The sequence below is a fragment of the Hordeum vulgare genome, chromosome 2H, assembly GCF_904849725.1.
Source record: "Hordeum vulgare subsp. vulgare chromosome 2H, MorexV3_pseudomolecules_assembly, whole genome shotgun sequence".
NCBI lineage: Eukaryota > Viridiplantae > Streptophyta > Magnoliopsida > Poales > Poaceae > Hordeum > Hordeum vulgare.
The window spans coordinates 484,664,433-484,679,449 of NC_058519.1; the positions used below are offsets into that span (position 1 = coordinate 484,664,433).

Genomic DNA, 15,017 nt, shown 5'->3' on the forward strand with positions numbered 1-15,017 from the left:
TTACCCCCCGAAAAGTTTGTGAGGGTTTGGAAGCCACCTCAAGGCTTACCACTAGTGGTTGAGAAACCCCTTCGTGGTGTTGTCTCAAAGGGAGAATAGGGTGAGCCTTCGTGGCGTTGGTGTGCCTTCGTGGTAACATCCGCCCCTCTAACGGTGACGTAGCTTCCCTCCAAGGAAGTGAACACCGGGATACATCCTCGTCTCTCTTGGAGTTTTGGTTATCCCTAACCCTAACTCTCTACTTGTGTTAATCCTTATTACGTACTTGCATTTGATTATAGTTTACCGGTTGCCTTACTTTACTCTAAATAGCTTACTCTTTGTCTTTGCAATTATTAGGCTCACTCTCATATTTCGCACCATTGCCTAAAATAGCTAAGTAACTATTAAAATTTGGAACTGTACCTATTCACCCCCCCTCTAGGTCCATCTCAATCCTTTTCAGTAGCGCCTCCAGGAGGTAAGCCCAACCCACAGAGTCGAAAGCCTTGGAGATGTCGAGCTTGAGGAAAATGCTTGGCGTTGAAGAGCGGTGCAATTCTTTGATCAAGTTTTGCACGTGTAGGAAATTATCGTGGATGCACCATCTTTATACAAAGGCACTCTCGCACTTGGAAACCCGCGACGGAAGCAGAGGGGCTAGCCGGTTAGCCACAGCTTGGAGAAGATCTTGGAGATGTTGTGTATCAAACTGATTGGGAGGTAGTCGCCAATCGAGGATGTGCCGACTTTTTTGGGAGCAGAATAATGTTGGTTGAATTGATCAGGCCAGGGCAGTCGCCTCTCAGGTTTGCGAGCTGCATCATCACAACCACGACATCCGCTTTGATGATCTCCCAGCGGGATTTGAAGAAGACGCTGATGAAACCATCGGGGGCTGAGGCCTTGACCGAAGTAAGGAGAATACCGCCTCCTTAATCTCCACCTCGTTGAATGAAGCGTCTAGAGCCGATAGGTCGTGGCGCTGCATCCCGATGTTCTCCCAAACAATGGACTTGGTGTGCAGGGCAGTTGTGATGATGTTAGCCTGGAAGTGGTCCAGAAGGGCCAACTCCTTGTCCTCTCTGGTAATTGCCAGCCCCGAGGTGGTTGTGATCGTCTGAATGAAGTTCTTAAGCCTTCGTCCGTTCGCACGAGCATGGAAAATATTTGTGGTCGCATCCCCCAGGCGGATCTAGTTGAGCCGAGAACGTCGTCTCAGCTTGATTTTCTGAAAGGCGAGTAGCCCAAGGTACGAGGCCTTCAGTTGTTTACGCAAATCCCTCTCAGGATCCGAGAGCGGTCTTCCCTCCTGAGCAACATCCAGGCGCCAGATGATCTCCTTAGCAACTGCGATCTAGGAGCCAAGCATCCCGACTTTTTTCCTATTGCCACTTGCGCAAGTCCTTTGCGGTCCGACAGAGCTTGATATGAATCTTGCGGATGGCATCACGTGCCTGAACAGGTTTGTTCCATGCCAAGGCAACTATGTCCTTGAAGCCTGGGAGACGAATCTAGTATTTCTCGAATTTAAAGGAAGACTTTTTTAAGTTGTCGGCGCACCCCTGAAGGTATAACGGAGCATGATCCGAGAAAGCTATAGTGATAGCCTGAAGGTTTGCATTGGAAAAGAGCATGTCCCAATCGTCGGAGTGGAACACATGGTCAATCTTGGTAAGGACCGGGTTGGCCTGCGCATTGGACCAGGTGAAACAACGCCCGCCCAAGTGAAGCTCCTTTAGTTGTAAGAAACCAAGAGCCCCACGGAACTTGCCCATCATGCGGCGATTGATGTTGGCGTTGCTCTTATCCTCCGCTTTAGTAATGAGGTTGAAATCCCCCAAAAGGAGCCACTCGCTTCTTGCCAGGGTCTTGAGAGTCCTAAGCTCCTTAATGAAGGCCAACTTGTCCTGCTCTCCCTGCGGGCCATAGACGACCGAGATAGTCCATGAAGCACGCTCGTTGAGCATGGTGATGTTGGCGGAGATAGAGCCTGGAGATGCATGGAAGTCGGATAGGGTGAAGAAGAAATCCGATGCGGCCCTAATCAAGCCCCCACGGGTGCCATTTGCCGGGCGGATATAGTAGTTTGCGACAAAACACGGGCCGAGCATCTTGCGGATGATGGCGTCACCAACAGCCTAGAGTTTTGTCTCTTGGAGGCAATTTTTGAATTCTCGGTGAGACCGATATATGAATCTCGGTGGTACCTATACAGTGACCTAGACGAGTTTCCAAATCTCGGTGATACCTATTTCAAACTCAGAAATTCCGATTCCTGAAATCTTCTCAACAGAAAGTTGGTCCCTGACTCTCGATGGCACCGATGTGAAAGTTGGTGGCACTGAGATGGTAGTGTTTGGCATGGGATCTGTTTCGTGGAAAATCGGTAGGGCCGAGTGGAAATAGTTGGTGGCACCGATTTTGCTGATATGGATTTGGACAGAGATATTTTGCGGGAGAATGAGTGAATAATTTTGGTGGCTACCTCTAAGCACTTAAGCAACCAATTCATCATAATACCTCACCCCCTTTTAATAGTATTGGCTTTCCTATGGACTCAAAGTGATTTCTCACAAATTTAAAATGTAGAGTCTTCTTGCTTGAAGCTTGAGCCAATCGTATTCCTTTCCTTGCAACAAGGGGCTTCTCCTCACAATCGTATAACCAAGGCATGTTTGAACTTTTCTGAAATATACTTGGATAAGATTATTAGTCCAATGAGTCATATGTTGTTATCAATTATCAAAACCACCTTAGAGAGAAATTGTGCTTTCAAATTGGTCGTTTGTACTTCTGCGTCAGGATTAAGTTAGTGCACGCGCTTTGGATCCAAGCATTGTTACGTTGGAGTAATCGCCTACCAAGCCGTAGTCGGAAGATTCGAGGAGTGTGTTTGTCCTCGGCGATTGGAGACTAGTTTGGGGGCTACTGAGAGTGTCCTGGACCAGGGGGTACTAACCCATGGTGTTTGGCCCTTATGGGACGAACTAGGGGCCCATCAAGCCACCTCCACGAGGACGATGGAAGCGTCAAGACTCACCCATGTGAAGAAAGGAAACCTCTGAAGACTTGGTGTGTACCCAAGGACATCTCTATATTCGGCATGTCTCCGACCTAAATATGTAACCTAGCTCCCCCTGGGTACTTATATAAGCCCAGTGGTTTAGCCCATAGAGGGACAACTTATTCTCCTTAGGGTTAGATCTTACACAACGATCTCGACGTAGATCATCAACATGTACTTGATACCCAATCATCAATACAATCAGAGCAGGACGTAGGGTTTCACCTCTTCAAAAGGGCTCAAACCTGGGTAAACATCGTCTCCCTACTCTTCCCGTTATCCTTGGTCTCAAATCCACTGACTGAGACCCTCTACCGAGATATGCCGGTTTTAGCACCGACAATAAGCGTCCTTACATTGTACAAGATTATAAAGAGAAGGATATTATGTGGCTAGTGGTGTCTTCCCTAACCATGTATCTTTCCAGAATCTAGTCGGGTCGTCCTCATTAACCCTTCTAGAATGGTGAGTCAATGGGTCTTACGCTAACCTAGGTTAGGGTCTTATATAGGTGTTACTTGTTACACAAAATTTATACCCACATTTCTTGAGTCTCAACGGAGAGTTTGTACAACCATTTGCTGAGCAAGCATCTACTTTTTTACCTCTAAGTTCTTAATGCCTATCCCGCCCTTGTCCGTTGGTCTACATATAATGTCCCACTTAGTTAGCATGTATTTTTGTCTTGATTTTATCACATTTCCCGAAAAATCGTGATCGATAGAATTCTAACCTTTTCCGTACCCTTATAGATGCATCAAAGAAATATGGTAGGAACATCAACATGCTTGTTAACAGTGAGTTAATAAGAACAACTTGACCGTCAGAAGACATAAATTTACCCTTCCAGCACCTTAATTGTTTTTCAAATCGATTCTCAATTCATTTCCACTCCTTGTTGGATAACTTACGATGATGAATTGGTATGCTGAGATACCAGAATGCATGGTGGAGTACTTAGTTCACAACCAAACAATTGTCTATGTGTATCTTGTTCTTTTTTGGCTCTCCCAAAATAGAAAATTCGCTTTTTGTAAAGTTGATCTTCCAACCCGACAATTGATCAAAAAGGCATAGCGCAAACTTCCTATTTCTAACCTTCGCTAGATCATTTTCCACGAAAATTATTGTGTCCGTGGCGTTCTGTAGTATGGACACACCACCATCCACTAAATGTGGCACGAGTCCGACTACCTGTCCATCCTCTTTGGTCTGACCAGTAAGTATTGCCGACATATTTGATATTATGTTGAACAGAATAGGAGACATCGGATCCCGTGTCTTAGGCCCTTTTGCGTTTGGAAATAATGACCTATGTCATCATTTACCTTAATCACCACGCTACCTTTCTGAACAAAGGACTCGACGTACTTCCTCCTGTTATTCTTCATTTGTGATATCGTCTTAAACACCTCTTTTTCTATGAACGGTGCGGACAGGGTGCCATTCTTATATGCCCCTAGCTGAGATAAATCCCTAGTCCTCATGCTCATTGAGCGATACAAAAGTTTCTTGAGGCGTTCCAAAGAGTTTTTTTGTAGTAATAAGAGATGTACTCCATTCGTCCCATAATATAAGAGTGTTCTTTACACTAATTTAGTGTTAAAACCATTCTTATATTGTGAAACAGTGGGAATAAGATTTTAGACTATCATATCTTATTATTGTACCCTCGTCCTGTTCGAGCTGTAAAATTTGCACCGTGAAAAGTGCAATTTACTGGAGCTAAAAAGATAGTCAAATACATTGACTAGGCAGAACTCATACCCGCAAGGAGCGCTACAAATCTAGTCCTACCCTACATGAAGACCTATTTACAGAGTGAGGCACACGCCCACGGGCAGCTCAAAAAAGAGAAACATGTACACATACAAACCATGGCGGTATTCACAGAAGTGGAACTTGGAAACCAACCAAGACCATCTTAGCCTTCGCCCTCAGGTCGACTTCAGCCTGTCGAGTCTGAACTTGGCCTGTGAACCCATCAGACAACAATGCTTAATCTCAGTTATCGCATAACTCATACTGCTACGTACCATTTAAACAGTAGCAACACTCGGGAAGAATTAATCAGGGATTGATATCCACAAGGGGTGCTGACCAGCATGGCATGGATGTCGTCGAGAAAGGGCTGAAGCAACTGGACGAGCTTCTCGATCTCGACCTTGAGGAGGCTGGAATTCTGGTTTTCCCCCATGAGCCAGCCCATGAAGATGGTCCTCTCAGGAATGAGCTTCAGTGCGATCTGTTTCAACAAAGTTATCAGGACAAGCGTCTGACGGGCTTTCCGAGAAATCGCTAGCTGAAAAGGCAAACTGATCAACTCCTAACCAGCTAACCTTGCATGCCGCGGAAGAAATCCAGCCATGCCATGGCTTGAGAGAGACCATGTACGCAGCTTCTACAAGCTGTGCAAGGCTCTGCTCATCAGAACCCTCCTCCTCCTCCAGTCTCTGTAACAGTGCAACAGTAAAATCCATGGATCTGGTGATATTGCACAGCAAGAAGATGAAAACATGAGAAGTGGTTCATTAATCAAGTATAGCACAGTGGTGTATAGAACGTCAAAGATAATAATAAGTAGTATAATCTTCGTATATGTTTGTTGGTTCACCTAGTGAGCCATAGAATAGCTCTTGCACAGCTATCGCCCTTCCTTACGGTGCCGTCGTCGGCCTCTTTCTCGACCATCGCCGTCAGGGTGGAGTATTTAGATGGATCCTGCAAGTATAGCTCCTGCAGCCTCTGCAACAAGAATTATACTTAGGCCCTGCTTGGCATACCGTTTTCTACACAATACACCTGTAAAATAAATACAGACCTCCACCCACCGGTTTAATTTCCAGCCGGAAAACACTCATGTCCAGTAAAACACACTTGTAAATTTTACACCCTTGTATTAAACTACACCTATACCAAACGCGCCCTTATATTCCTTCAGGGAAACAAAAAGCGATCCATTTGTTTACAGATATAGGAATATGAATATAAGAATCAAAACATCTTAAGAAGGGGAGATAAAACATATATGGGTCAATGCTGAATTAGGTGTTGCATAGCCATCTGTCTGCATCGCTACAGCTAGTGGTACAGCAAAAACCCAAGAATAATCCCCAAGTTTCAGCCTAATATACAATAATACTACAGTAAGTTCATGTCGTCACCAATTATAGGGAGTCTATATGCAGCCGTGCGATCCAAACTATTCATGCCCAGATAAAACTGTTGCCCTGCCATCGCCATCATTGCCTTTAGAAGAAGAAGAAAAAATCAGCTCCTATCTTGTTTGGATTATTTTTAGAAACAAAACCCGTAGTACGTAGCTTCTAGCAAAGGAGGAGAAACATCTTCAAGGAACGGACAAGAGAGCTAGCGTGTGAGGGAGGACGGATGTGACCGGAGCAGTTGAAGGCCGGCGGGCTGTGTGCGGCACACGACCCCCTAATCCATGGGTCATTCGTCACCCCTTGCGAAAGCAAAAGTTGTGAGATATTTGCCTAATCCTATCACTGCTCCTGCTGCGCGCGCGGTGCTGCATGCAACTTGGGAGCGGCTCATCGTCGTACGTACAGTACAGTGCAATGGTAGATGCAACGGAATCGGATCCATCTGAACGATGAGGGCCTCCTGAAGTCATTGTCCATCCCATGATGATCCGATCAGACTATCGCGGTCTCGAATGGTGGGGATCGATTCCACCAGAGCATTCATGCCCAGTAAGACGACGGTGACGGGGAAAGATCGGGTGACGCGGCGGAGGATGCAGACGCCTACTCTTTTGGTTCCACCAGTGGATTCAAACCATGGCGGTATACACCTTATTAATAGTAACAACCAGGCTGAGCTCAGAAAATAAGAAGAAAAATAACCAGGCTTATATATAGCTAAGATGATGATGATAATAAGTAAAATAACCAGGCTTAGCTCAGATGAACCCATCGCTTTTGGCGCCTAGCCGTGTGGCCGGCACGGGGCGAGATGGGTGGGAAAAGCCAGGGTATTACGTGGACCACACACGCACCAAACGGTTTTTAGACGAGAAATCTTGATGCGATTTGGACTCGACTTGCCATCTTGTTTTGGGTTTTTGGTCTCAGGTAGGGGTGCGATCGAGACTCCCTGCCTACTGCTTCGTGCTTAGTTTTTACTAGCAGCAATTTAGCCAGATCGCTGATGGTTCCGACGGAGTACTTACTGTACTTACTAAAACCCCGGGAGAGGGAGAAAAAAAGAGTAGTTTATTTACCTCGATGTTCCGTTGGACGTCGAGCCGCAGCACAGCCATTGTCGGGCCAATCTTATCTGCAAGCGACGACGTAGCATCAGCGACAGCAAGGACCACGTCCACATGGACGGGAGAGCAACAGGCCAAAGGTGCACAGCAGGAGATGGATCAAATGAAGCAGGAGAACGTGGAATGAACACCAAAACAGATCGCCAAGAAAATAAAGAGCTTTGAACCTAGAGCTAATAAGGCAGGATGACATGGAGTTTGTACTCACCGAGGAGCCGGAGGAGGAGGTGGGAGAGGCCGAGCAAGGGCAGCGTGGGAGGCGAGGAGCACAGCTTGAGCTTGCCGCCGCGCCGGCTGATCGGGGACAGCTCGGCGATCGCCAGCCTTAGCTCGGACCACTCTTCCAGCTCCTCCTTACCTTTCTTCTCCTCCTCCTCCGCATCTTCTTCCTCCTCGCTCTCCTCCTTCCGCCGCTCCTCGCCGTCGTCGTCGTCGTCTCTTACTCCGTCATCCCCCTCTCCCTTCTCTCCTGTCGCTGCAGGTGCCGCTGCGGCTTCTGCTTCGCCTTCTCCTTCCTCTTCCTGCCGTGGCACGCTCACGGCCATTGCTTCTCCCTCATCCCTCTCCCTCTCCCTCTCCACCATCATCAAAGGCCCTCCTCGCACATGAGTGCCGACCCAAGCTCACGGCCACCGTCTCAAGCCTACTTCTGACTTCAGAAAGAGAGGAAGAGGAGAGATGAGAGAGGGTCGAAGTCAAACACCACCGTGGCTGCTCAATCCGCTCCAGACGGTGGCAGAGCTTAAGACTTTGGCAGAGCTAATAGAATGCCAAGGAAGCCCTGCAGGTACACTCAAACCTCTCCTATTGGGTGCTAAGCACGTCCTTTGTTTAAGCAATATATATAGTAGGAAACTCAGATTTAACGCGGTAAAATTTCCCCGTGCCCTCATCCGTGCAAACAGAGCAGTAGTAGTAGTTCTGCATCGTGATAAGCTTTGGCTCGCTAGTTTATACTTCCTCGGTCCCGAAATAAATGTTATTGGTTTAGTATAAATTTTGTACTCCCTCCGTCCGGAAATACTTGTCCTAAAAATGAATATAATGGATGTATGTATAACTAAAATAAGTCTAGATACATTCATCACAAGTATTTCCGGCCGGAGGGAGTACTGATTTAGTGTTACGTTTATGACATTTATTTTAGAACAGAGGAAGTATTTCTCGTCGCGGGTGCCTGGTGAATACTTTCTCCGCCTAGTGAATATTTTCTCCATCACAGTTTAGAATGCAATGCACGTGTATCTAGATCGTCAATTTAACTTATATAAATTATATTATTTAACATAAAAAATTATATTATTAAAAAATAGAACATCTAAAATTTATAATGATATATTTTTTATAATATATGTCTCTCATTAAGTTGGTCAAATCGACCAGCTAGGTACATGTGCCACGCTTGTAAACTGAAATAAAGGAAGTATATAATATTTTTTCTTCACGCCACTCCTTTATTTATAGTCATGATGATGTCGATGCCTTAACACAAATGCCAAAACAAATAAAGGGAAGACCGGAGCGATAAAACGGACGCCCGCGACGAGACAAAGCCAGGCGAACGAGACAATTTATATGGTCGGCTGGTCCTCACTATGACGCGCAAAACGCACCAGCCCTGGCCCGTGTCACCCACCATCTTTACAAGAAGATACAAGTACATACTGTACAAGCGACGGACTGATGCGTATGCCATACTTGGCAAACGGCTGTAAATGTACAGCGCTACGGCCGCGAACGGCTTGCAGGATGCACACGCTGGCGTGCAAACAATTTGATGCATGTTTTTTTGTGAACAGTGTCATTGGGCTTTGTTGGCATTTTCCCTGTCTCCATTCACTCGGGACATGATTTGTAGTACCAGACTACAGTTGAATCCCTTCCAGATGTATTTTTGGCACCAGGATAACCAGAACATCCAACGTTGGTTCAAGTTTGAACTAGATGACGGGGCAGAAGATGAACCAACCAAGTGTAAAAGGTTACAAGTGATGGTAAACAAGATTCAATAATGCAAAGCTCCAAAGCAACTCGCTGCTAAAGGTCTAAAACATCTTTATGAACGCAAATACACAACCGCACATGCAAAGTCCATTGTGAAGACTCTATTTCGAAGACGAGTCAAGTTCAAGCAAACCATCAGAACATCACACGATAGTAACAACCTTTGTTTCTTTTCTTCCAGAGACATAGCACCTGTGAGGGTCTCACATACTCTATGGCACCTTAGCAGCAGCACGACAGCCAGCGCAGCAGCTCTTTCGCAGCGGTAGCAGGATTAGCAGCGGCGGCAGCAGCAGCAGCAGAGCGGGGCACACGCAAGACTGAGGAAACAAGGAGCATCCACTTGTTAAACAGAGCTAGATTAAATCTAAAAACTAAATAATGATAACTCTGTGCATTCAGCTTGTTTAATAAAGGCAAAATCAGCAAGCTAGACACTGACTCATTAGCCAATGGAGTTTTATCTAGTATAGTAGTCAACTTCCACCAGATCTCACACTAAAACACACTGAACTAGGCATGATTCATGCCAGATGACTAGGTTATCAGAGCATAACTTTGAAGCTGTTAGAGAACACTAAGAGGCTGGACCACTGGAAGAACAATATAAAAACATAACTTATTTTTCTCATCAGATTACAAGCACAAGCATAGAAACAAAGAATTCTTGGCCATAAATGAATAACTCATTTAGCACAATACTTAAACAGTTATTGAATGGAGGGGAAATGCATTAGCTGAAAATATGACAGGCCCATTTCATCAGACATACGAACCTATATATTTATCAGAAATACACAAACCTAGTCCCAACACCACAAACTTACATGATACTCCAGAACACTAGACTTATCTAACAGGTAACTTGTCGCTGTTGTGGAGTTCATGCATCTAAGAGAAACATAGTTGATCATATAAAATGCATCTAAGGAAGAGCTTATCTGGCTAAGGAACATAGTTGATCATATAAAACTGAGTGACATCTGATGTGGAATCGAAGACGACAAAAATAATCTCATATTACAACATTAGAATAGCACATGTCAGCTTAGCAAAAATGGCATGACCTTCTGATGGACAAAAATTGCAATCTTATTATAGAACAAAACATTTCTAACATGGCCACCCCTAAGTTACATGGACATATAAATGTATCAAATGGTGCCTCTCTAGGCACACATTTGATTATTCGTATGACATGAACATTTAACAGGAAATTTTTGGCAATCCTAAAAAAAGTTAGCATTGCTCCAGCTATTTTGAATGGACAAATCCAAAAGGAATTAATGTTATAGATTAACTACTAGAGATAAATTATCCTGGGGTATATGACCTCTTGTGTTATGTATATTCAGCAGCCATATATTACTAGTCTGATTACGGATTTGGAGAAGGAAAAAATAATCACTGGATTTAAGTTACTTTACTTTATCTAACAGAACTTCAACTTGAGGATGGGTGGTAAAAGCGGCATGTAGGTCGAGTGCATTCTCCTCGTTTAAAATCACGGCAAACTTCAACCTTGTCATGTGCCACCTAGCAGAAAAGATGCAAAATTGATTGGCTGATCGCTCGCACACTAAGATAAATTAATGACGAAACATACAAACCTCAGACTGTGAATCAGGGTGTGCAAATCTACATGATTCTCTATTGCACATATTCTTCAAGTAATCCCTGCAAACTTCCACTGTGTTCTTATTATCTGTGTTTTTACAAGAGAAGAAGTATCAAAATTATGTTCTGTGTCAAAAAAGGAGAACTACAAAAATCATGTAGTCGTCTATGATCAAATATGATTCAACACTCAGGAGTCAAGATTAAATTCCAAAAAAGCAAAACTAGTGTTTCCTTTCCCTATAAACTGAAAAGCAATAGTGAGTGGTGTAACAGATTTGTTAATTACCAGCAAAACCTCTAGGAGGCGAGAGAGGAGGAGCCATCATAGGTATTCCAAGTGGCGGCGGTGGTGGTGGCATGTAAACCTTGAGGACCAAAAAAAGTAGAGGATTATACTAATCATGATCAACTCATGACATATATAATACAAAAGGCACCTAATAATATAGAAAAAAAATAAGCAGTTCTTTTTATTTATTTGCAAACTGATTTCTTACTGCAGATGAAATGAGAACAAAGGATCTGCTGACTGGTCAACAGATAAACAATATATTCCAAAATATATTTTTATGAGAGAGAGAAGAAAGGGAGAGTAATTTTTTGTCAACCACAGGGTATTACTTAAGAGTAAGACTATATCTACGGTAGAAACACTTTACCATCTCAGGGTATGGCATTTGCATGGGAACATCCCTCATTGGTGGGGGTAGCATTGGTTGTGCTATAACATGAGTGTACCTACATGATATACGGTCACACCTCCCACGCAAGAAATCTTGGCAAACCTGTCAAGAAGACATGTATAAATCAGCAATCTGCATACAAAATATACAAAGTGCTAAATGGGGAAGATTTTGGGGTTCAGTACACAAAGGGGTATCCAGGTATACAATACTAGAAAAAGAACATTTCACATGTGTACAGTTTTATGTGGTTATTACTTTTATGCTAGCCAAGTTAGTAATGCAATCTTTAACGGCAGAAAATAATATTACAATTGCACACTCTTGAACAGATGAATGATGCAAGAAGCGGCACTCATTTGCTGATCTTGAACATCGCCCACGTGCAAAATCTCTGCAAACCTGATAAATGTTCAAAAGAAGTATGCTCAGTTGGCAGCCCTGAGGTAAATGTATAAGAAAATCATCATAACATAAGATCAATACATCAGCATAACTTGTACAAAACTATACAGACTGATATGCATCTCTAACGAAGTGAAGAGGATCGTTTCACATTTTTGACAAGACAGCTAAGGAACTGTCGATTTGATATATTTTTTCTCCTTATTATCCCTTATTAAGGTCACACCAACACAAAAAATCGACATGGAAACCATGCCTCCAGAGTCTGAAGAAAATATGAATGATGTGAATTATTTCCAACAATCTCCCCCTCATCCACGATCCAGACCACACCAGGCCATGCTGCCACATCTAGCGTGCTACGTGCAGACTAGACACACCATTAGCTAACCAACTCTTCATTAGCAGTGCACACTAAATACTACTCCCTCCGTTTCTAAATATAAGTCTTTAAAGAGGTTTCATTAGTGGACTACATACGGATGTATATAGACATATTTGAAAGTGTAGATTCACTCATTTTACTCCGTATGTAGACCCCTAGTGAAATATCTTAAAAGACTTATATTTAGGAACGGAGGGAGTAAGAAAAAACTGGAGAGCTCATATAGTGAATGCGTGTATTGAAGAAAACATTGACCGCCAGGAAGGAAAACTTACCGTCTTCACTGTTGGGACGTCAATACCAATTGATCTCAGCAACGACCTGTACAGGATCGATCAAAGAAGGCTGAAATCAGAAAAGTTGCATCCAACAGCGTGTGGAATTAGCCATATGAAAAACTGAGAAGACCATGCTCAAATTTATTGAGCTGGCAAGCCCAAACTACAAAAAACTATAGAACTAGCTCACCCAACAGAGCTCTTAGCAATCTGTATCAGATGGAGGCACATTGTTACAATACACGATGTCAAGCAGGCAATCTGATCTCTAAATGGAAAATTATCATGTGATGATACCGCTGCTAATACTTGGAAACCGAACTATAGAGGGATTTTTCAGACAGATAATACTTCGAACTAGCATAAACTGCATCAGCCTGCATCTTAACATGGAACCGGACTACCAGACTTCCACGGCTGAACATGTCAAGCAAATCTAGCAAACTGAATCGAACAAAATCAAGGGGGTGTCAGCTCATACTCCTGTATATGAGGAGGCGGGTGGTAGTAGCGGCAGGTTCTGCCCCGGAAGCAGTTGTTCCTCAGCGAATCCGCGCACGCCGTCACCTTGTTGTCCCTGACAAAATTCCCGAATCAACAAAACCCAAATCAGAAAGAAAAAAACACGCCGCTGACATTTGGAGAGGAGGCGAGATCTCGGGCTTTTACCGGTCGACAGAAACGGACTGGTGCGGGTGCGCATACTTGCACTCGAGGTCGGAGCGGGTGCACCTGTCGCGCAGGTAGTCGCGGCAGGCCTCGACGGTGAGGTCGTTTTGCCGCCGCCGCTTGCCATCGGGTTGGTGCGGACTACGGCTCCGGCTCCGGCTGCGGCTGCGGCTGCGGCTACGGCTCCGGCTCCGGCTCCGGCTCCGACTGCGGCTCCGGCGGTCGCGGGGGGAGCGGGAGCGAGAGACGGAGCGGCTGGGGGAGGGGGGGCGTGAAGGGGAGAGGGAGAGGCGGCGCTTGCGCGGCGGGAGCGGAGGTGACGGCGAACGGGCGGCGGGGTTGGGGCTGGGGTTAGGGTTGGGGTCCGCTGTGTCGGCGTTGGGGATTTCGGCGGAGGCCATGGGGGGAGAGGAGAAACCGCGAGAGAGACGACAGACAGAGGAGGGGGGCGGCTCCGGGGGTCGGATGTGACAAGATCTAGGTTTAAATCCACCTTGTTCTTCCGACAGGATTTTGAAAATCGCCTTTGGTTTTATCGTTAATTGGCCTCTTCGATTGAAATCCTTATAAAAAATTCTTATACGTTATTTTTTTTCCTGAAAACAACCAGACTATTATAAAGGTTTGTAAAGTACAAAGCAGTTTATTATTTTATTTAAATATAATAAAAATTATATCGATGATCGTGCACCATCAAACGACTATTGTCACCGTCAGAACGAGCCGACAAAGCATCGACGTGGCCGTTCCTTTACCAAAGTCATATTTACTTTCTGATGGTAGTCAGAAAGTCTTCGCGTACATGTCTCTAAGAACCAGTGTCTCGGAGTTGCAATCGTTGACATTGAACCCTTAAATTGCTCTAAAATACTTAACACCAAATTGTTCCTTGATGCTCATCGCACGGCGAGAAAAATGACACTATGAATCTACGCCGGAGGTCTATTGACTTCGTACGATGGACAAACTCAACAAGTGAATACCAGTTCGAAGAAGTGTCGCCATCCACATGAAAGTCGCCCTTGACAGAAGAAAAAAACCTAAAGGGTCAAAGATGTTCTAGATGTTGACTATAGGTCGTTAATAGGGGACTACAAAATTAAAAAAATTAGTTGTTTTTGAAGACCTATGTTAATGTAAATTCTTCAATTATGCAACTAACCCCATATATGACTTATTATAACAAACTCGCAAGCTACATAAAGGCAACAAACAAGCAAGTAATAACAACAAATAAAACTAGGGTTACGAGACAACCAAAACTGATATAGATGTACTCTGAAGTTCACACTTTTGGGGAGTGCCAATCTCCAATCAAAAGGTTGGAAATAACGACTACTCCCACAAAAACGAATGCTTCGGTTTTGTCTCCAAGAATTTTGGTTAACGAATGCTCAAGTTTTCGTGTCACTATGGGTGCTCTTGGGGTGAGCTCCAAACCCTCGCATGTTGGCTCAAAACAAAGCATTAGGAGAATACAAACGCAAAGAGCATACACCCTTCCTCTATATAGCTGGGATGCAACGAATCAACATCAACACACGCACACACAAAAACTCATCGCAAATAGTAAAAGTCGTATGAAACCAAAACTAAGTGATGTAGGGTAGGGACCCTAGGTTGCCCGATGATT

The 15,017-nt window shown here is 44.4% G+C and overlaps 2 protein-coding genes and 1 long non-coding RNA gene across 5 annotated transcripts; 1 reads left to right on the plus strand and 2 right to left on the minus strand.

The window, feature by feature from the left end:
* Nucleotides 1-4,687: 4,687 nt before the first annotated feature.
* LOC123426780 (glycolipid transfer protein 3-like) lies at nt 4,688-8,369 on the minus strand. Of its 3 annotated transcripts, XM_045110662.1 has the most exons (6): nt 7,549-8,338; nt 7,293-7,348; nt 5,661-5,791; nt 5,386-5,530; nt 5,148-5,291; nt 4,688-5,019 (listed from the first exon to the last, which is right to left on the minus strand). In XM_045110662.1, exons 1-6 carry the CDS (start codon nt 7,925-7,927, stop codon nt 4,984-4,986), a joined length of 891 nt encoding a protein of 296 aa, XP_044966597.1. In that variant the 5' UTR covers nt 7,928-8,338; the 3' UTR covers nt 4,688-4,983. The 3 variants fall into 3 exon arrangements, 2 of the variants coding, with proteins under 2 accessions (XP_044966597.1, XP_044966598.1); XR_006622317.1 differs by lacking the exon at nt 4,688-5,019 and having other exon boundaries at nt 5,199-5,291; nt 5,386-5,499; nt 7,549-8,366; XM_045110663.1 differs by lacking the exons at nt 4,688-5,019; nt 5,148-5,291; nt 5,386-5,530 and having other exon boundaries at nt 5,657-5,791; nt 7,549-8,369.
* LOC123426781 lies at nt 8,039-9,510 on the plus strand. The gene is made up of 2 exons (XR_006622318.1): nt 8,039-8,127; nt 8,851-9,510. It is a non-coding gene; the product is annotated as an uncharacterized LOC123426781 (long non-coding RNA).
* A 908-nt stretch (nt 9,511-10,418) lies between these two features.
* On the minus strand, nt 10,419-13,842 carry LOC123426777 (zinc finger CCCH domain-containing protein 28-like). Its single transcript, XM_045110661.1, has 8 exons — nt 13,385-13,842; nt 13,197-13,292; nt 12,713-12,758; nt 11,960-12,049; nt 11,624-11,749; nt 11,251-11,329; nt 10,955-11,049; nt 10,419-10,880 (listed from the first exon to the last, which is right to left on the minus strand). The coding sequence occupies exons 1-8, from the start codon at nt 13,783-13,785 to the stop codon at nt 10,788-10,790; spliced, it is 1,026 nt and encodes a 341-aa protein (XP_044966596.1). The 5' UTR covers nt 13,786-13,842; the 3' UTR covers nt 10,419-10,787.
* Nucleotides 13,843-15,017: the final 1,175 nt, after the last annotated feature.

Excerpts from the sequence above, each read along its gene's own strand:
- LOC123426780 (XM_045110662.1), bottom strand. The coding sequence starts at position 7,927 with ATGATGGTGGAGAGGGAGAGGGAGAGGGATGAGGGAGAAGCAATGGCC. Across the intron at positions 7,349-7,548 it reads CCTCCTCCTCCGGCTCCTCG|ATAAGATTGGCCCGACAATG; the intron begins GTGAGTACAAAC and ends CGTCGCTTGCAG. Across the intron at positions 5,792-7,292 it reads ACGTCCAACGGAACATCGAG|AGGCTGCAGGAGCTATACTT; the intron begins GTAAATAAACTA and ends TTCTTGTTGCAG.
- LOC123426777 (XM_045110661.1), bottom strand. The coding sequence starts at position 13,785 with ATGGCCTCCGCCGAAATCCCCAACGCCGACACAGCGGACCCCAACCCT. Across the intron at positions 11,750-11,959 it reads CTGTTCAAGAGTGTGCAATT|GTTTGCCAAGATTTCTTGCG; the intron begins GTAATATTATTT and ends TCTTCTTGACAG. Across the intron at positions 10,881-10,954 it reads ACCCTGATTCACAGTCTGAG|GTGGCACATGACAAGGTTGA; the intron begins GTTTGTATGTTT and ends CTTTTCTGCTAG.